This window comes from Vombatus ursinus, unplaced genomic scaffold, assembly GCF_900497805.2.
Source record: "Vombatus ursinus unplaced genomic scaffold, bare-nosed wombat genome assembly UNPS02005286.1, whole genome shotgun sequence".
Classification (NCBI taxonomy): domain Eukaryota; kingdom Metazoa; phylum Chordata; class Mammalia; order Diprotodontia; family Vombatidae; genus Vombatus; species Vombatus ursinus.
Window position 1 is genome coordinate 3,534,583 of NW_020945064.1, and position 22,311 is coordinate 3,556,893.

The 22,311-nt window shown below is 39.8% G+C and overlaps 1 protein-coding gene across 1 annotated transcript in view; it reads right to left on the reverse strand.

Annotated features, from left to right (window-relative positions):
* Positions 1-2,534: 2,534 nt before the first annotated feature.
* Positions 2,535-22,311, reverse strand: part of LOC114032393 (cytochrome b5 type B) — a 48,613-nt gene continuing 28,836 nt past the window's right edge. The window contains exons 2-5 of the mRNA XM_027847668.1: positions 14,022-14,150; positions 13,636-13,662; positions 4,675-4,697; positions 2,535-3,902 (exon numbers count right to left, since the gene is read on the reverse strand). Of these exons, the coding sequence (XP_027703469.1) occupies positions 3,812-3,902; positions 4,675-4,697; positions 13,636-13,662; positions 14,022-14,150 (270 nt within the window). The 3' untranslated portion in view covers positions 2,535-3,811. The remainder of the gene's footprint in view (positions 3,903-4,674; positions 4,698-13,635; positions 13,663-14,021; positions 14,151-22,311) is intronic.

Genomic DNA, 22,311 nt, shown 5'->3' on the forward strand with positions numbered 1-22,311 from the left:
GGACCAGCCCTGGAGTCAGGAGGACCTGAGTTCAAATCCGGCCTCCAGACACATAATGCTTCCTAGTTGTGTGACTCTGGGCAAGTCAACCTCAATTGCCTCACTTAAAAAAAAAAAAAAAGAATAAAAATCTAACAGACTCCTGATTTTAATGTTTAAAGAACTGTCACCAAGTCAAGAAAAAAGAAAACAGTATCTTTATTGTGTGTCCACTCTAATAAACATTCACTGTCTGTATATCTCATTAGAAATAGACAAAGATCTTTGTGTAAAATATTCTGAAATTAAAAAGGTGAACACATTCCATTACTGAACACACAAGAGGGATGCTGATATCACACTTTTACTGTCAGTCAGGCATGTATGCTATAAAGAAAGGCAATTTAAATTATACTAGTATTTTTCCCCAATTGGGCAAATTTAAGACATATGTGCTGAAAACAAAGTTGCTAGTTAAGGTGCCAAACCCAGAACATAACAGGTAATTGGAGAAACATTTCTAGGCTGCATCACCCCCGCACATTCCAACCCTAGCTCTTGGGGAGTTAAGAGAGCCAAATCCGGCTAAACTCTCCAATGGTTTTGTCATGCTGGGCAACTACAGAGGAAGACAGTTCGACAAAACCAATTCTTGTTGGGACAAGTCAGGATTGACTACCTCCTGCTTGAGGAGAGTAGGAGCAGGTTCTCATTTTCTGCCTATGTCATCTCCACCTCCTAAAATGGAATTTAAACTAGAGAGGCATCACCTCAGATTTTAAGCATGAGGTGCTGGAATGACATACTTGGCCTGTAAAATACTTTTCCTTATCCCACAACTGAATAGGAATATTCACAAGTGAATAGGAACTCAACAGTGCTCTTATTTCACCATACTTACTTTTATGACCTCTGCTAAAGGAACGAACTCCAGAGGTTGAAATTACAGGTTCCAATGGATTTTGCTTCTGGTGAAGCTATTCCCAAGAAACACAATACTGACTTTGTTTCTGCCCCCTCCCTCTCTTAACAAGTAGAGAAGTCACTGAAACCAATTCCTCCAGGGCTAGAGTGAGGGAATTCTAGGGACCTGGCGCAAAGACTGGCCAACTGGCACAGCCGACAGTGTGTATTCTTGGTGGCACCAGCTCCCCCCTGCCTCTTTCCTAGATTTGTTCCCTAGACATTACGCCTCTGACTCAGTGTAGCTAGCACACGACGGCTAATTTTCCTCCAGAATAAACAAGAAAATACCCCCGAGGCCAGTGCCAGTGAGCACTGGGGCCAAAGGGGACTTATTTCACAGATACCTTAGACCAGCTTTTGCTATCTATCCAACAATGCTGAAATTGATGAGTAGTCTGGCTTTTATTTACAGCACAAATGGAGTTAACTGGATCATCTTGTTGCTCAAATCCATTACAAAGCCGTTAGCGTGCAACTGGTGTTATGGGCTCTCTTGCTAGAGAGATACCCAGAACAGGTGTTTCCAATACAATATGGTAGCAAATGTACACAAGAGCAGTTTTAATAATACCACTAAAGACATGATATGAGCAGTCGGAGTCCAAAAAGGAACTCAAAGTTTGTGTGGTTTTTAATGTGTAATAGGGATGAGACCAAAGAATTTTCTTCTGGCTCTGGGGAAGAACAATTCCAGATGTAAACAGGAAAAGATGTCCAGCACAAAACAGAAAAACACATTATTGTTTTGCCCTAAAATATCAAAACACCATTTTTACAAGAGGATAGTTTTATAAAATTTCTTAGAACCCAGCTGGTTTTCATTCAACTTTGAATATTGCCAATGTACTTCTCTAATGTATCTGGGTTATCTTCCGGCTTCATTTTACTTTCAATGTTTCCTTCTCCAACCCAGCATCCTCTCCTCCCTCCCCCCACCCGCCAAAGACAAAAAATACCCCTACATTTCTAAGAGAAACCAATTTATCCTCATTAATTGTTGCCAATCCCTTTACTCAAGGCATCCTCATCCTACACAATTTAGAGGAATCGATGGCTAATGTTCCTTTACAAAGAGCAATTAAAAGATTTTCTCAATCATATAGCTCACATCTTAAAGTAGGGGGTTTGCAATAGATGCCAATACATTTTCCAAAAGAAAGGCTGCATCATACATATCCCAGAAATCCATAAAATTTCTTCCAGAAACCCTTTAGATATCCTTTAGATATGTGCATGTAAAAGTTGATAAATATTATATAATGAATTCTGTATTCAGTCATCTGCTAAATCAGAGTATACAAGACCTTGGTTGAACTTTTTCTTGACTAGTTTGCATGGGCAGACACAGGTTTGCTGAGCAGCTTCCTGTCTCGTCGGGGCCCTGGCAGAGTGAAGAAGGAAGGGAGGAGGAAATGGGCAGAGTTGGTGGTGCCTCCCTGCTGGATGAGGTTATTCTCACAGGACAGGTAAGAATCGTCAACAAAAATAGTGGGATACAGTTAGTCTAGCATGTACACAGGGGCTCCGAGAAGAAAGGAGAAAGTCTAGGGTGTGGGACAATCTGCTTCTAGGAAGCACGACAAGTGAGCAACAGGTAAAAACACCCATGCCAAGAAAAAAAACAGGATGTCTCTTTTATTGTAGTTCATTCCAACAGGATTGGTTACAAACACCTGGGAGCCACAGAGGTCAAAGAGAGAAGCATAAACTCAAACATTTTCTCCTCTTATTTACTCCACCCACAAATGCCATATTATTGTACCAACTATTTTTCATCCCAAATGTCATGGATATATTTGAAGTCATGGTCTCTTAAACAATCAGGATTCCTCCAAAATCCACTAAATTACACAAATACCCTGAGAAAGCTCGCCAGACTTACTCTGAACTTAGATATGCTGTTATTTTTTAATAGACCAAAAAAAAAAAAAAGTACCAAGCTACAGGAATGGTTACTGTTTCCTCAAACCACTTGCTCAGAAGTAACTCAGAAACTTTTTCACTCAAATCCACGGTCACGCCTTCCCACCTCCATACCCAGCCCTCCCTCAAGGCTCCTATGAACTCATCAGAGCCTAAAAGAATCCACTCACTCACCAAAGGAGACACTAGCTTACTTCAAACACCACTTTAAAAAGAAAAGAAACTGGGACCACAGAGGCCAAGTGCTACCCTTGTGGGGAAATGAGGATACAACATTAGTCTCAAAAACGACAATTTAGAAAACTGTGTTCCAGATAACAGTAGCTATGCACTTTAAGATAAGTATCACAGAAATAACTAAATTAATGGCATTAAGTTAGACTGTAATTTTTTAAAAATTGTATTTGCTTAAAAGTAGCTACCAATATATAAAGAAAAAAGAAAAAACATTCTCTCTTCCTCAAAACTAGGCATTCTGCTGTCCTTCTTTTGAGAATGCCCACTCCAAGCTCAAAGTGTCAGAAGACATTTTTATTGAAAGACACTGTAAACTGACAGTATTTTTTTTTTTTTGTAAAATCACAGAATTGTTTTACATATACACATTCAAATGACTTCTCCACTTCCCTGAACGAACTGGTTGACAGAAAATTGTGGAATGAAGAGTTAATTTACAAAAACTTCAGGAAGAATAGACAGGCCAGAGAATGAAATGTTTGACAATGAGGATGCCTCTGGGAGTAAGTAAGGCATTGCAACTGTATAACGAGGCGCGCTGGCCTAGTTCAGAGGTGGACGGTTGGCATGCCCATTGTGACTTAGCAGGGGGGCGATAAAATTGGCAGGATTCAAAGAGGGGGGAATCCAGCAATCCTACCAGAGCAGGACTGCATGTTTTTTCTCTCTCTAGTGTATTCACTTTCCAGGTTTCAAAGAAGCTGGCTCAGGACAACTTGCTCTCTGCCATGTAAAAACGATACATGACAGCTAAGAGGACAACACCCACAACAGGGATAATCCAATTTGACCAGCAACTAGAGAAAACAAAACAAAACAAAGTGCAATAAAGTTATACACATTTATCCAAAATGTTCTGCACAATCAGTACTTTCTTTTCTAGGCAAAAAACTGGGAAATATTAGCTGCTAAACAACAAGATGTTAGTGAATATTGAATTAACATTTTTAACTGCCATAGTATCCAGCCAAATTTAGTAATAATTAAGATTTCTACAGAAGGACTTTCTCCAACAAGTTATGTAAATCTAGATAACACTACAAGAAAATGGCTACTGAAAGGCATGAACACCCAGCCAAAGGTACTGCATGGATTTTTCTGTATAAGTTTCAAAACTAAAATGAAACTGTTTGAAAGAAGAATATTTATTTTTAATACAGCTCAAGGTCCCAAGAGTCAAACAGGTCCCTAAGGTTCCACATGGCCTGGCTGGCCTTCTACTTGAGATATATGTAGCTAATGAGGCTGAATAACTTGAAAGCCTTTAAAAGTGGGCCCAAACAGATTCAATTAACACATTTTTTTCTTGTGTCAGTGAACAAATATGACATGGGGGGAATACCAGCTTTATCTATGTATGGCAGAAAAGAAATCTAAAGGTATGAGAGACAAGTTAAACCTGTCAATCAGGTAGCAACCTCCCTTTTAAAAAGCAAGGTTTTCCAAGCTGTAACCTTATATCACATTACAGAAAGTATGTACTTATGTACTTATTATCACTAGAGATGGACCTCTGTATTAAGACTTTACTTGTAAAATACAAGGAAGTTTGTTGAAGTAATACTGTACCTTCTGCACGCTGAACCTGAATTCTGGAGATGTAAACAAAAAAAAACAAAAAGAAAGAAAGGAAATATGGTTAGCATTGCTTGTTTAAAACTACAAACTGCAACATGAATCCAAACTATACTTTAGACCAGCTCTAGAACTAAATAAAACTAAAATAAAACTAAATAAAACTCCTTAATGAGTAGGTATACAAGATGAGAGGAACTCAGGGATAGCCACTACAGTGAAGTGGACTCATGGTCCCACTAGGCTACCTAATCGAGTTGGGCTTGCCACTGTCAAGAGATAAGACCGTATGCTCTCCTAGAGGAACAGATCAAAATTTTAAAAATTCCTCTAGAATACAATGGCTAGTTATGCAATCCTCCACATAACAAGAATATCAAGACTTTATTATTTCTAGAAAAAAGTGACTTCCTTTTGATGCTTTTAACTGCATACTAAGTACAACTAGGACCAAGGAGTATACGATTTGTGGAGCTACCATACACAAGGAAATGAAAATAGGGAAGGAGAACATCCACCTTCATATAAGATATCAACAACCCTGAATCCAAAAATCCCATTCATATTTATTTTCAGGTGGCAGGTAATTCCAGAAATGAACGCTATTACACAAAAAGTTTGTATAACAACTGAAAGTGGGCAACAATTCACAGATCTAAGGTACGTCCTCTCAAAATATGATTATTGCCCATGCGTAAAGTCTGCAAGTTTCTGACAACAAATTAGTGAAAGACTTCCTAGCAAACCTATATAGATCCTATGTGGAATGAAGTTTCAATCTTGCATGCCCATGACTTAAAACTATGCAAATTAATCCAAGCCTTTCCTTAGGACCGGAAAGAAATTAAGCTGCAAAAAAAGCAAAACTGTTCAATGGTCCATGATAACTAAGATGACATACAGGGTCTTTCGATCCATGGCCATTGGGTACATTAAGTATTTATGGGGAATGATGTGAAAAAGTCTAATGAAAACTTCACAGCCTCAATTTTGAGAACTGTTTTACGCTAATCACCTATAATGTTGCCTAATCCTTTATTTTTTAAATTTCTGAACAGCAGGCACATATGATCTGGTTGCATCAGGAAAAGAACAATGGTCTCATACTAAATCTATCTAACAGTTACATTGGGATTTTTCTCCACAGACACATATTGGTATTTGACAGAATAGACTTGTAAAGGGGCTATGAAACAAGATGTTTCGCTAGAAATTTTGAACTCTGGCCAAAAACAAAGGAATTAAAGGACAAGTTACACATTGTAGCACTCAAGTCTAGAATTGTGAGAGTACACTATTCATATAGAGCCTTTTCTAGGATTCAAACTTGGAACATTAGCTTCTCCCCTTAATTATGGTTACAATTCCTGAGACATGGAAAGTGCCGAAGATTTTTCTGCTCACCTTCAAATGTGGCCTATAAAAATGGAAGGAAGGAACCTAAGGCTAGAAATTTGGACTTAACTGTTAAACTACTTCCTAACTAATGTTTAGAAACACACATACAAACATACATACATACATACAGACATATATTTTTTAAACCAAAAGGACCTCAAAATGCCCTTATTGTGATCATAACCATCTACCCCCAGAAGAGAAGACACAATCTTACCTAACAGAGCACAGTAAAAGGAGGAAGGTAAAAAATTTGCTCTCCCTTAAGGATACTCTCAGCCAAGTAAATGCCCTGCTACAGGGGCCCCACTTGTAATCAACTACAACGAAAGAGTTGTTTAAAGCAGTGCTATTAGAAGCTAAGTCCCTCAGCCAAGCTTGGAAAGAAGCCAAATAAGTTACTTTTAATTTTGCAAAATAAAAAAATGTAAGACATTTAGTCCTTAAATGATTCTACTAACACCTATGTCTACCTTCAACCCCTTCCTCCCTCCAAATGTCATTTCCCAATCTACATCATCACTCCCAAAGTTTTATGTTCAACCTAATGGATTTTAAAAGAAACCCCTAGAGGTCCCTTTAATATAGACTTTTGGCCACGGAGGCAAATCCAGCTAGTATGACCCTCCCCTGATTTGAATTTACATACAAGATTTTCAGGGAGCAGAACACAGTGACTCTTATAAACCTCAGAGCTGTCTCGTCTGTGGCACACAGAGCAGAAACAGAAGTGCTAGGAGCAAACTAAAATCTGAAATAGTATTTTCAGCATTCAACAGACCAAGGAATTCCTTTGCATGTTTCCTTATTGCTCTCAATGGAATTTCGGATGTTAACTATGATTAAGAGTTAACAAACCTCATCGTAAACTTACTGTGATTTTAAGTAAGAAAAAAAAATTTGTTTCCAAATCTTAAAAGAAAATCAGGCCTTTCAGTTGTAGCTTCATTAACACACTGGGCAACGATTTTTAAAACTCTGGGAAATTGAGACACTATAGATGGTCTTGGTGAATTGAAAGGAGATATTTCATAATAACTGAGTGGCCCTTCTAGAAAGGTGCTTGTTACAGGAACTATGTCTAACAGCTTCAAATCAAAGTCTTTTAACTTTTCTCTTTCCTCGTCTACAAAATTAAGAGGTTATATTAGATGATCTCTAAAGTCCCTTCCATCTCTAAAATTCTATTGCTTTCATGTCAAATTCAACTAATCCAATATCATTTTCTTACCAATGGCCACAAGTCAGCCCCATGACAGTAATCCTTAGCCAGCTTCTCTAGAGACTAGGCAGTGAGGGCATTCCCTTGAGATGGAATGAGAAGGCACTGCACCAAGCTGATTCCTTTCCAGTTTAAAAGTTCAGAGCCTGCCCCTATTTCCTTGGGGTGATAAAATCCATTTATGTGGCCCTGACAGCTCCATAGGGCATCCAGAATTGACAACCATTTAGGGAGTCACGTACAACAAAACCATTTTCCCTAGGATATCTAATCCAGGAGAGCAGCATAGCCCTACCTGGAGGAGACTGGGTATCCTTTGCTACAGAGGCATCCTTTGTCACATGTGTACCCAAGTACCCATTCTTAGAGAATGGATATCCTTTATTACAAGAGTATAAATCTAGCAAAAGAACAGCACCTCAGAATAGCAGCAATCTTTAGGCTATACAAAGTCACTATGTATATGGGAAGATATTTCACACACACACACCTCTACACTTCCAACTAAAATACTGAACATCTAGGATTTCTCAGGTTAAAGTAAAATAAAATGCACTTTAGAGTATTCATTTATTGGAGCTTATTTTTAAGTCACAAACTGACTGTTTATGAATCCAAGTACTTAAAAAGTGTTCTAAGCCACAGGGAGGATTCCAGGAAAAATAATGAATATTTGGGTGCCCTGGTTGGGAGTCTTATCTTACTAGAATACAAATTTTCAATATTCATGGACAACTCTTCCTGAGAAAAACTCAAGACTTTTAAGGCCTGACACAAATGTCAGTTTCCCTTCCTAAGTACATTAAAACCTTGCTTTAGCACAGTATTTGTCATATGGTGGGGTCTCTATCCTGAACTCCATTTAAAAGAAATCCTAGCTCTCAGTTTATCTTCAAACATACAGTTCACCTAGGGTTGGGGCCACTAGGTGGCACAATGGAGACAGCACCCGCCCTGGAGTCAGGAAGACCGGAGTTCAAATGTGCCCTCAGACACTTGTTTCCAAAAACAACAATAAATATACGTTCACCTATGTGGAGATTTCAGTGGTATGGACATGGGGGAACCAGCATTAAAGTGAGGTGACAAACAACTAACATTTCTAATCTACTCAAAGTTACTCAATCTTATTGTCCAGGTAGATAATATTAGGTGATTTGGGCTGCTCCAATTACTACTTTGCAAAATACTGATGCTGATCTCTAAGAAAATCATTCTGTTTATTACTGCACTATCGTTTCATAGGAATGAAAGCACAATTCCTATATATAAATAAGAGCATGTTTTTCAAAAAACTTTTAAGGAAAAAACCTCAAGAATTCAGTAAACTAAATGAAGAATAATACATGTATTTTAGTTACTTCAAAAGATCTGTGTTTTCATCGGGGTGGGTGACTGCCCACTCCTACCTCAATGGATGATCTTTTTGAGTTACTGTAGCCAAAAACAAAACAAAAAACAAAAAAACAAACCTCGGGTCTTCACCTTCTGGTACTCAGACCCTTCCCCATTTAACACGGTTATTGTCTTTGGACAACAGACCATCACTAAGACAACACTTGAAATCTTTCCAAAACTTGTGTTCCTGTTGCCTTTGAGGACTCAGGGTCACTACCTCTGGGCAACAATGAGACATCTAAATAGGACTTCGGTAGAAGGGATGAAACCCATTAAAATGAAGACACAAGATGATCTCTACTGGGACCTAAGAATGAAGGCTGTGACAAAATTAAAGTGCTGGTTCTGAGAAGGATGTTGGGTTCTGCTAATCTTTGTTTTTCTTGATCAACTTTGAATAGTGTTTTACGAAGAAGCAGACTCCAGAGCAGTCTCAAGATGTGAGATGAAGGGCACCTGGGTTTTCAACAGAGTCCACTGGATTTGATCTAAGTTTCAGAATAGAAGAGAACATTATAAAACAGGAGTCTTCAACATAAGCAGAGAAGAATCTGATGACCCTGACATGATGCCTCAGCAAGCAGCAGTCACTGTTAGCCAAAGGGCACGTGTATAGCCAAGGTCTTCATAAAAACTCTGCCCTCTTCTCCACTTGAATAACTTTATAGATATAATTTATAGCTCCCCAAAATCACTCTGTTCAAGTTCCAGATGGCTACATTTGGCCACTGTACCCAGGTATTCTTCTTTCATCTTGTGTCACAAAACAAAAAGGGCTGCTACAGACAAGGCAGTAAAGCCATGTTCTGTGGGAAGCAGGACTGACACTATCGCAGGAGGAAGTAACATTCAATTAGACCTCAAAAGCTGTTTGCAGAGAGCTCTGTGCAAGGCAGATGAGTGAGGGTCTGAATGTAAAGTCAACTCATCTTTATCTCCCCAAAACTGTCAGGAATAGACCACATAAAGCAAGGAACAACAAACTCTTTTTGGGATTGTGACTTCTTCAGCATGGGAGCTCCCTCCACCAATTTAGATCAACTACTCCTCTTTTATTTACAGTTTTATGAGTGGCAGTGACCAAAAAAGAAAACGCAAACCACTGGGTGGCCAAGCTTCTTGAGATGAAGTGGGGCTGGTTGTGTGTAGGTTATACAGACTAGTTTAGCCATACAATCTGGTGCCAGATCCATCAAGGTCAAAGCATTTCCAGCTCTGCAGAAGTGGCCAAAACCTGTACTCATCTACCATAGTCACAGAGCCCAAGGCCACCTCTATGCCAAGGACTTTGTGACATCGGCAGAAATAGTAGATTAACCTCTGACACCCACATAGCAAAGGAACGGGGAAGGTTTCCTGAAGCTCACCCCTGCTGACCCACTGAGGGTACTTCCTTACACTTTCACTTCCCCACTGTGGAGAGGCCGGGAGAGAAAAGACAGCTCATCCCACCTGTCTACATGCACCATAATTCTGGTCAAATTCAATAAGAAGTTAACAGAAACTACAGGCTTAGTCAGTCTGAAGATCGAAACCTGTGGGCTTTATTTGAACAATCCCAAGTTAACTGTCTTGGCAAATGATTGATCAGAAGAGATTTGCTACACTGTCAAGGTGATTCCCAAGACAAGTGTCCACTGCAAAGCTGCCCAGCAAGGAAAGCTCAGTGTGCACAGCAGCTTGTAGGCTTTTCAGTCATAGCAATCAAAGAGGCTTGTCAGCCCACTACCTGAACTAGTCCGGAGCAGGAAAGAGGATCTGCTCAGCTGTCTTACCTTACAATCTGGCACTTCATCTCAAGAAGCTTGAAAGACGCCAGAAACTAGACATGAATGACGGTAAGCCCTCTGGGTCTGTTTCTGGTGCCCCGGCCCCTGAGCTACCTTGGTGAGTTATCTGACATTAAATCAGGGTAAGAAATGACCATGTCTCCGGGACAGGGGGTACTGAAAAGAACATGAAGAGGAGTCCCCTAGAAAAATAGAATAATGGTTACTAACCAAATAAAGTTGAGCTTTAAGTCAGAAAGGTAAACTTCAGGGAATTTCACCCTGATCACACATTGAAAAAACTGGCATAAATCTAACCAAACAGATAGCTGTTATTTTTACACATTTAATTTTGATTGTTTTTTTTTAATGTCCTAAAGAGAAAGGACCTGAAGTAGAAAAGCAGACTTTCCCACAGCCCCTTTCACATTCCACACTCCCCCTACCTGCAAAAAACTTAGAACAAGAATGAGAACTCTCTCCACATTAAAAGTAAATAGAGGAGAGATGAAAACAAAACCTTGGCCTTCAACAGGTCTAAAACTTCTTGACAAAGACTGACATAACCCTTATATCCAAGAGGGTAAAATCCTCAAACTTTTAGAAACTTTACTTTGGGAAAGCTTACTCTGCCCCTGCCTTCCAGGGACCTAAAAAAGAAAGATGTGATGAAAAGAAGAAACTTTACCATTTTCTCTTGGTTAAGATAAGCCAGAAAAATCACCAGAAATGACAGTTCTTCTAGCAAACATCAGCAGATTGGAAGCCTTGTCTAATAACTTGAGAGAGAGAATACTCCTTCTTAAGCGGGTTGAGGAACTGAAAACCAGGTTTGGACTTTGTCTCTCTGGGAGGTGATGAGTTCACTGAATCACAGAATTGGAAAGGACCTTAAAGGTCACAAAGTCCAATCCCCTTGTTCTACATATGAAAAAACTGAGCCCCACGGAGATCACATGACTTCTTCTGGGTCACGCAGCCAGTAAGTGTCTGAGGCAGGAATTGGAACTCAGGACTTGCTGACTCCAAGCCCAGTCTTCCATCCACTACACCAGCTGTCTTTACAAAGTGTCCAAAAGGCCACCTACTGTCCATGAGTCCTAAACTAAAAGCAAACATGATGATCTAGGATGTACATCACTTTTAGAGGAACTATGTAACCTACAGAATCACGTTCTTTACAGCTGAGAGAATCGTGTGAACACAGTGAACATGAGGAAAAGCTGAGTCTCAGTAACCATAACTGTATCTTTGGCCATCAGTAAAACCCAACACTCTGCTAAACTGAATCTTGTTACATATAATTTAGTCATCTGCTAAACTGCCAGCTGGAAGAATTTATTTTTATTTTTATAATACAGTTATCCAGTGTTCTATCATTAATATTCTATAGGTACAACAGAGATTATGCTTTATGAGACAGCACAGGTATATAAATCAAGCCTTAAAGTGCTACATAAATGCCAGTTATTATTACTTATCTAAATCCTGTAAAAGGAGCAAGGCCATAGTCAAAATTTCTCAGGACACTTTGTAATAAAAAGTCTCTTTAGCACAGACATGCAGGATCCTTACTTGAAATAAGACTTTGCTCTCTATTCCCGGAGGAATATTTCCTTAGTTTTCAACTGAAAACACAGCCCCTTCCTGTGACTAGCACCTGCTGGGTATTCCTAAGTCATAGCCACCATCCTCAGCCGGCACCCTCAGAGCCCATCGCAGCTTCTGGCTCTACTCGCAAGGGGGACCTTAATTCTGCACAGTATCTTCTTTCTAGTCTCCTACAAGGTATTGGAAAGAAACTATAATCACATGGGAAAAGGTGCAAGAAATAAGGCTTTCTCTATTTCTTTATGTTCTGAACCTATTTTAGGGGTGTAAACAAAGATGCATCTACGAGCGAGAAGCCGGGACACATCTGCTGGGCAAACAGGGACACACCCGCAGGAAGTACAGACCCACCTCTGACCTGCTAATGCTTTCTGGACAAGTTCAATAAACTGTATGAGAACATTTGGAGCCACCCAATTCGACATTACTGACAAGAGCTCAGGGGCAAAGAACACAGGCTGGGGGTGCAGCGATGCACATTACAAGCCAACACTGCTCAGAGTTAGGGTAGAGACAAGTCTTTCCTTTTCTGAAAATGATTTAATACATTGGCATAGTGAGTGTGTGGGGCATAAGAAGTGGATTGAGCCGCTCAGGCACAGACATTCTGAGGCAACTGAGGCTTCAGTACTTGTGTCAAGGTCAACACTAATTGCTGCAGCAAACCCGCCCAGCAATTCAGGCTCGGTGGGGATGGGGACACAGGGAAAAGGACATATGGATTTTATGATGCTCCTACTCTATCACCTATAAAGGTGAAGCTGGAAAAGGAGGCAGGGCTGGGTGGGGGATGGTCAGTGAAGAAACAGAAGTCCTGGAGCAGGAGAGCCTAAGAAAGACCTTATCTTTTCTGTCCTAGGCGTGGTAACAGTGGGAGGTACTTGTTGACTCTCAACAGTACTGACTGATGACTGATGCTACCTTTCCTGCTAAACCAGAGTGAATGGATGAGGGAACATATTCCTGAGCAAAGCAGCCTCCATATTTTTACGCGGTAAGAGAAGTAGATTACTGGGTAAAGAGTAGAAAGGCCATCTGCAAGTCGATTCATTCCACCACTCTTTAAAATGGAAAATTAGGAGGATATGTGTATGTGTATATATTTGTATTTGGAAAGGAGAAGGAGAGGATGGGTGAGAGAGATAAAAACTGGTGTTCTAAGTCTTTTCCCAAAAAACAAAACAAAACAAAAAAACAAAACCACCCTCGGAGAACAGAGCAAGACTTTTATAAAATCACCTGTTCATCATGCCAGATGATATCGTTTTTCCAGGGTCAAGCCCCAAATTCGTCTGCTTCATTCCCATATCCTAATTAGCTTAGAAATTGAATGTTTAGGACATTTTCTCTACTATTGAAAACTTTTCTCCTATGTTGGAATTTAGTTCAAATTCCTTACAAAAAAAAGGGGGGGGGTCCTTCTGCCTGGTTTTAAAAAACCAAACAACACAACTCATATCTAACTAAAAGCATACACCAAACTGGTAGATCTACTGAGGGACTGTGTTCTGACACTTCGTGCTTCAGGGGGACAGAAAAAATTGATGCTTTTCTTACCTCAGATCCTTCACCTTTAAGGTCACTCTGGAAAAAAGAAAAATTAAATTTAAAGAAATATCCAAATAATGAAGAAACAGGGACATGCAGAGCCAGCTGCTCTATGGAAGAGGAGCCACCAGACAACGGCACACGGGCCAAATCACAGGCAGTGAAGGTGCTTTTCATTACATGAGAAAAATTCACAACCAGTTCCTTGGGATTGTGAACCAACACTAAGTGCTCAGCCTTGTGAACATGACTATGTACTGAGAGCAGTCAGAGGAGTTTATCAGGAGAATTACCTCTAATCCTCTAATCTAATTATCCTCTAATTCATTTCACCCTCTTTGGTAATGTGCCTCTCCCACCTTCCCCATCACAGCCTCCAGCTCCACACCGCTTACCGGATGGACTTCCCCAACGTAGTACTGCTTGAGCATTTCCTTGGCATCCAAAGAGTGTCCCACGTCTTCAAAGCTTTCAGTCGCATCCCGACCAGCTTGTTCCATCAGAACCTCTTCTCCACCTGGATGCTGGGAGAAAAGAAAAGGAAGAGAAATCCCCTGAATCCAAGGCTCACTGGAAGCAAAAGTAAGGTATGAACTCCTTTCCTCCCATCACCTTCACCTTTTTTACATTAGTAAAGTGGCTTCTGACTACAAGCTCAAGATGTTTCTGGTTAGAAACCAAGGGGTCTACCCTCGCCTTGAGGCAATCCTACGAAGGAGAAAGGGGGAGTCCCTGCATTCATTCTGTACTCAGCCTGACCGGCTTCACTAGCAGCAAACCCCTTCCAGCACAAAGGATCAATAATACCATTTCACCTTTCATCAGAAAGAACTTGATCCATAAATCACACTTACACTACAGCCTTCAGTTCAGGTGTGGAGGTCCCACCTGACCTCCATTAGAGGAAGAGGTATAAGAGGAAAAAGGATGATAAATATTCATATATAAAGAAACTAATATAATGTAAGAGTTATAAAGCTATCTTCGTGAGTCAGTACAGTGCATGAACTTAGATATTAAAATTATTACAAAGGCAGGGTGGCTATCCAATTATATTCCCCGAAATATAACTACATATAGTAAAAAACAGTCTTGATATAATCTGCAGTCTATAAAGTATCACTTCTAACCCCTGCCAATATCTCAAGGGGTTCCACAGTAGAACATAAAATCCTTGAAGGCAGAAACTTTTTCTTTTTTGTGCTTATATTCCTAGCAAAGTTCTTTGCATAATGGACTCGTATAAGTGTCTGCTGAATTGAATTCTACTTCGCTGAAAGTAATTTAATACAATTTTGATTATTTGTATCTTCAAAAAAAATGAGCATCCCTCATATTTACAAGTATTAAAGCTAGAAGAGGTATTATTTTTTATTAACTTACTATTATGTAGTCCAACCCTATTTATTTTATAGATAAGTAAAACTGACATCCACAAGGCAATTTCTTGCCCCAAACCACATAACCAAAACTGACTTCCTGATTCCTAGTTCAGGGCTCCATTCACACTGTGCTCTTCTTGGGTGTACTCTAAATACACTAAGAAAACAATAGTCCATCAGTTAATGCTAAATTATTACTCAAAGAAATCTTTATGGTCTAGAAGACCTTGACCACCTTTCAGAAAAAAACCATAACATGTAACCAGTTCTTCTTATTCAAAATGAATAATTAACCAAACCAACTGTGAAGATAGATAAGCTTAATTAATTCATCCTGAATTGGGTTAGAAAAATCCAAAATGATTGCTGTGAGAGGCAGGGGAAATGACCTAAAGTATGTCAAAGTACAAGTTTGTTCTCCAAGGTCATCTTCTGTTAAAACTTCCATTGTGGCAGCTGGGCTAAATAAATTAGAGAATGGTACTGAGGAAATCATAAACAAGAACTCAATTTCCACATAATCTTTTCCACACTTTTCAATAAGTAAAATAGTCGTGGTCTTGTCAGTATGAGTACTTCATTTCACCATCACAGAATGTAACCCTTCTAAGTCTTTGTGAATTCCTATAGCCAAAAAATATTTACTCATATGGTGCTCAACCACTGCTGAACAAAATAGGATGACAGGACTGCCTGGGTACAATATTCATTGACGTTATCCAGCTTCAACTGGGCTCTCACTGCAGCAAGGCAGTCCTTTCATTTCTCACTAATTGATTCCCCATCTCGTTCACCACAGAAGCTATTCCAAACTTTCTCTTCCCTCCTCAAGTCTCTCACACCTCTCTCTTCTCCCCTCTTTCTCAGCTCCCTCTTACTTTACTGAGAAAACTGAGACCATCTAATGTGAATTTGTTGTCTTTCTCTTCTCAAAATCTGGATATCATTGACAACTACACGCTCCTTTTCCTAAGTCTCTTAAAATGAGATGGTCCTTCTCCTTACCATGACCAAACCTTCAACAAGTACCCTTAATCCAATCCCCTCCTTTCTTCTAAAGAAGAGGTATCAAACACATGGCCCACAATACTCCCGAGTGCGGCCTAAATCAGAATGTAATAAGGAAATATTTAACAAAATTTTAAAAAATACAATGAAACACAGATAATATTACATTTTTAAAACTAAATGAGTAAGGATCCACAGGAATCATTAACTATAGTTCAGTGGCCCCCATTTCTGTGAGTTTGACACCCCTGTTCAAGAGCAGATTGTGACTTCAAATCATCCTTCTCTCTTCCTTCACCCTCTCTTTTTCTCTCAATCTTTCCCCATCTAGCATTTTCAACCTTGCCCTGTCTCTTGTTTCTTCCCCACTGCCTTCAAACATTCCCAAGTCTTCTTCATCCAATAAAAATCATCAACAGACCCCACCCTTCCAAGTTATTGCCCTACACTAAGGCTTTAGCCAAACTCCTTGAAAAAACTACCTATACTCATTGCCTCCACTTCCTCTCCTCCACCCTTTGCATAAAGCTTCCAACCTTATCACTCAAGTGAAATTGCTCTCTCCATGTTGTAGTTCAGTTGTGTCCAACACTTCATGGCTCCAGGGACCACAGAACGTCAGGCCCTTCTCTCCTCCACTACCTCTCGCAGCCTGTCCAAGTTCATGTTTATTGTTTCCATGACATTATCTATCACATCTTCTGCCGTCCCCTTTTCCTTTTGCCTTCAATCTTTCCCAACATCAGGGTCTTTTCCAATGAGTCCCATCTTCTCATTATGTAGTTGAAGTATTTAAGCTTCAACTTCAATATCTGACCTTCCAGTGAATATCCTGAATTAATTTCTTTAAGTACTGACTGATTTGACCTCCCTGCTGTCCAAGGGACTCTCAAAAGTCTTCTCCAGCACCACAATTCAAAAGCATCAATACTACAGCACTCGGCTTTCCTTATAGTGCAAGTATCACAGCCACATATTGATATTGGGAAAAAAACATAACTTTGACGATATAGACTTTGTCAGCAAGGTGATATGTCTGCTTTTTAATCTGCTGTCCAGATTTGTCATAGATTTCCTTCCAAGGAGCAAGTGCCTTTTAATTTCATGGCTGCAGCTGCTGTCTGCAGTTATCTTGGAGCCCAAGACTATAGAATATGGCGCTGCTTCCATTTCTTCTCCCTCTACTTGCCAGGAAGTGATGGGACCAGCTGCCAACATCTTAGTTTTTTGGATGTTAAGCTTCAAGTCAGCTTTTACACTCTCCTCTTTTACTCCCATCAAGAGGCTTCTAAATTCCTCTTTACTTTCTGCCATCAGAGTGGTATTGTCTGCCTATCTGAAACTGTTGATATTTCTCCTGGCAGCCTCAATTCTGGCTTTTGATTCATCCAGCCTGGCATTTCACATGATGTACTATACACATAAGTTAAAATAAATAAGGTGACAATATACAGCTTTGTCATACTCCTTTTCCAATCTTAAACCAATCAGTTGTTCCATGTTCAGTTCTAACTGTTGCATCTTGGTGTGCATACAGGCTCCTCGGGAAACAAGTAAGATGATCTGGTACTCCCATCTCTTTAAGAACTTGTCACATTTTATTGTAAGCCACGTAAAGGCTTTAGTATAGTGAAGCAGAAGCAGATGTTTTTTGGGAACTCCCTGGCTGTCTCCATAACCCAGCGCATGTTGGCAATTTGGTTTCTAGTTCCTCTGCCTCTTCAAAAACCAGCCTGCTCTTCTGGTAATTCTTGATTCACATACTGTTAAAGCCTAGCTTGCAGAATCTTAAGCATAACCTTGCTGGTGTGTGGAATGAGTGCAATTGTTTGCTAATTTGAATATTCCTTGGCATTGCCCTTCTTTAGGACTGGGATGTAAATTGATCTTTCCAATCCAGTGGCCACAGTTGAGTTTTCCATATTTGCTGGCATACTGAGTGCAGCACTAACAGCAGCACCTTTTGGAATTTTAAATAGCTCAGCTGGAATCCCATCACCTCCACTAACCTTTCTGTTAGCAAAATTTCTGAAGGCCTACTTGAATTCATTCTCCAGGACGTGTGGCTTTAATTCAGTAACCACACCATCACAGTTATGGGCGATGGTAACATCTTTCTTGTGTAGTTCTTCTGTATATTCTTGTTACCTCTTCTTAATCTTTTCTACTCTGTTAAGTCCCTACCATTTTTGTCTATTATAATGCCCATTTTCACATGAACCATTCCCTTCACATTTTAATTTTCTTGAAGAGATCTCTTATCTTTCCCATTCTATTGTTGTCTTCTATTTCTCCGCATTGTACTTTTAAGAAAACTTTTCTCTCTCTTGCTATCCTCTGGAATTCCAAATTCAGTTGGATAGATCTTTCCCTTTCTTTTTTACCTTTTCCTTTCCTTCTTTCCTCAGCTATTTGTAAAGCCTCATCAGACAGCCAATTTGCTTTCTTGCTCTTTTCTTCGGAATGTTTTTTGTAGCAGCCTCCTGTAAAATATTGTGAACCTCTGTCTGTAGTTCTTTAGGTACTTTATCTACCAGAGCTAATCACTAAAATCTACTCATCATCTCCACTTCATATTCATAAGAAAAGTTATTTAGGCCAAACCTATATGGTCTGACGGTTTTCCCTACTTTCTTCAACTTAAGTCTGATTTGCAATAAGCAGTTCATGATCTGAGCCACAGTTAAGCTCCAGGTGTTGTTTTAACTGACTGTCTAGAGCTTCTCCACCTTTGACTGCAAAGTAAATAATCAATCTGACTTCAAGACTAACTATCTGGTGACGTCCATGCATAGAGTTGCCTTTGGGTTGCTGAAAAAGTGTTTTGTTATGGCCAGCAAGTTCTCTTGACAAAAACTCCCTGCCTCTACCCCGCTTCATTTTGAACTCCAAGGCCAAACTTGCCTGTTATTCCAATTAGCTCTTGATTTCCACTTTAGCATGCCAATCCCCTATGGTGAATGTGAAATCTTTTTTTGTATTACTGTTACAAGATATTGCAGGTCTTCTTAGAACTTTGACCTCTTTGGTTTCAGTGGCTGGAGCATAGATGTGTATTACTGTGATGTTGAACGGTTTGCCTCAGATTCGAACAGATATTATTCAGTATAATTTTGAGATTATACCCCAGTACTACTTTTCTCACCTTTTACTGACTATGAGGGCTACTCCATTTCTTCTGTGGGATTCTTACCCACAGCAGAATATGCAATGATCACCTTAAAGTCACCCATTCCTGTCCCTTTAAGTTCACTGACACCCAAGATACTTATGTTTAATCTTTCCATCTCCTGTTTGATCACATCCTGCTTACCTTGGTTCACAGATCTTTACGACGTTGGACTTTTCTTCTGTCATCAGACACATCCACAGCTGAGCTTCCTTTCAGCTTTGGCCCAGCTGCTTCCTTAGTACCACAGCTATCTGCAGTTGTCCTCCACTCTTCCCTGGTAGCATGTTGGACACCTTCTGACCTGAGGGGCTCATCTGCCAATGTTATCTTGGTATTGTCCATGGTGTTTTCTTGGCAAAGATACTGGAGTGGCTTGCCATTTCCTTTTCCAGTGGATCACCTTTTATCAGAACTCTACCTGTCCATCTTAGATAACCCTGCAGGGCACAGCTCATTGTTTCACTGAGCTAAGCAAGTCCTTCCACCAGGAGGAGGCAGTGACTGGGGGGGGAGGTCCTCTCCAAAGGTTACTAATGCAATTACAATTACAATCTCAATGACAAAAATCTAATATCTTTCCTTAGTCTTTATCCTTCTTAAACTCTGTTGCATTTGACACAGCTGACCACCCTCTCCTCTGTTTCTGTGACCCTGCTGTCTCCTGGTTCTCCTCCTTCTTGACTGATTCTTCTCATTCTCCTTTGCTCCATATCATGTCCCCGGTGGGTGATTTCCCCAAAATTCTGTCCTAGGCCCACTTTTTTTCTCTCCCCTACACCAGGAGTTCTTAACCTGGGGCCCATGAACTTTTTTTATTCTCTAACAACTGTATTTCAATATTACTGGTTTCCTTTGTAATGCGATGTATTTTATTTTAGATATTTAAAACTGCTGTTCTAAGAAGGGACCTCTCCCTCACAGAATCCACTTCTTTCTTCAACATGCAGCACAAGTGGCACCTCCTACACGAAGTCTATCCAGATCCCCCCACCCAAACCACTGTGTATTTATTTATTATATATTATTATATTTATTACATACATATTTATGGAGTTAATGAACCTTTCCAGTACAAGTCCTTAGGAGTAAGGATCACTTCCTTCTTTACAATTATATCCTCATCATCTCATACAGCAGTACCTGGCATTCTGTAAAAGCTTAATAAATGCTTGTTGATTAATAGAAGAGTGGTTTACCACAGAGAAAAGAAATTCTATTCCACAGCTATGAATTATACCCCTAAACCTGACTAGTCTTCTCACAAATGTGTGCCTTTGGTCACAACCAAGACTAGGTTAAAATATAGACAGTTCGATGGAAACCCTTTTTTGTCACTAGAAAAACAACCTATACCGTGTGTGATGTGAGATACTCCCTTCATCAAAAAATGGTTCTGCTTTCAAGAAATTGTCAAGGAAAACTGCCCTGATATTTTAGAACCAGAAGTCAAAATAGAAATTGAAAGAATCCACCGATCTCCTCCTGAAAGAGATCCCCAAAGGAAAACTCCTAAGAATGTTGTAGCCGAATTCCAGAATTCCCAGGTCAAGGAGAAGATATTCCAAGCAGCCAGAAGGAAACAATTCAAGTATTGTGGAAACACAATCAGAATAACACAAGATTTAGCAGCTTCTACATTAAGGGTCTGGAGGGCATGGAGTATGATATTCCAGTGGGCAAAGGAGTTAGGACTACAACCTAGAATCACCCACCCAGCAAAACTGAGTATAATCTTTCAGGGTAAAAAATGGTCATTCAATGAAATAGGGGACTTTGAAGCATTCCTGTGGAAAAGACCAGAGCTGAATAGAAATTTTGACCTTCAAATACAAGACTCAAGTGAAACATGGAAGAGGTAAACAGGAAAGAGAAAGCGTAAGAGACTTATTAAGGTTGAACTGTTTACATTCCTGCAGGGAAAGATGATATTTGTAACTCATGAGTCCTTTGTCAGTATTAGGGTAGTGGGAGGGAAAAAATTATGTTTGTATAGATAGATAGAGGACACAGAGTGAGTTGAAGATGAAGGGGTGACATCTGGAAAATAAAATTAAGGGGTGGGAGAAGATTATACTGGGAGAAGGAGAAAGGGAGAAGTAGAATGAGGTAAAATATCTCATGTGAAACAGACAAGAAAAGGCTTTTATAGTGGAGGGGAAATGGGGGAAGGTGAGAGGGAATGAGTGAATCTTATTCTCATAGGCTTTGGGTTAAGGAGGGAATAACATACACAACGGGGTATGGAAATCTATCTTACCCTACGAGAAAATAAGGGGGAAGGGAACAAGAGAGCAGGGGGTTGATAGAGGGGAGGGTAGATTTGGGGAGGGGATAATCAAAAGCACACACTTCTGAGGAGGAACAGGGTCAAAAGAGAGAACAGAACAAATGGGGGGTAGGATAGGATGAAGGGAAATATACTTAGTTTTTCACAACAGGACTACTATGGAAGTGTTTTTGCATGACTACACATCTATAACCTGTACCAAGATGCTTGCCTTTTTGATGAGGGTGGGTGGGGAGGGAGGAAGGGAGAAAATTTGTAACTCAAAGTTTTAAAAACACATGTTAAAAATAAAAAAATTTAAATTAAAAAAAAAAAAAAAGAATGAAGGACAAACAACCACCACCTCCCCACCCCACCCCCACCAGCAGCAAGGGTAACTGTATGCACATAGCAGTGAGCACGTGCACTTACCCAGACAATTCTGAAACAGTATCTCAAATTCCCTGAAATATAGACGAGCAGTGATTCTGAGTTGTGTCTCTTTTAAAAAAAAAAATTAAAATTTTGCTGTTGTTATATAGTTTAAAAAAAAAAAAAAAGGTTCTGAACTACGTGGGACACTTTCTGACCAGGGAACAAACCTTAGTTTTCCTGTTAAGATGCAAAAGCGGGAATATAAGGATGGCTTCCCGGATCAAATAAAGACTTGCTTTTTAAGGTAAATGTGTAAGGTGAATCTCTAACTTTAATACTGTCACTAGGCATCTGGATCGGACACTCACTCCCACTGAAACAAATTTCTCTCCTTTATACCTTGTTTATAGTTTCAAGCCTACATTGTGTTAAGCTGCCCTTGGTGCACTGGAAGGAGGTCCCCCAAGGAAATGGATTCAAGA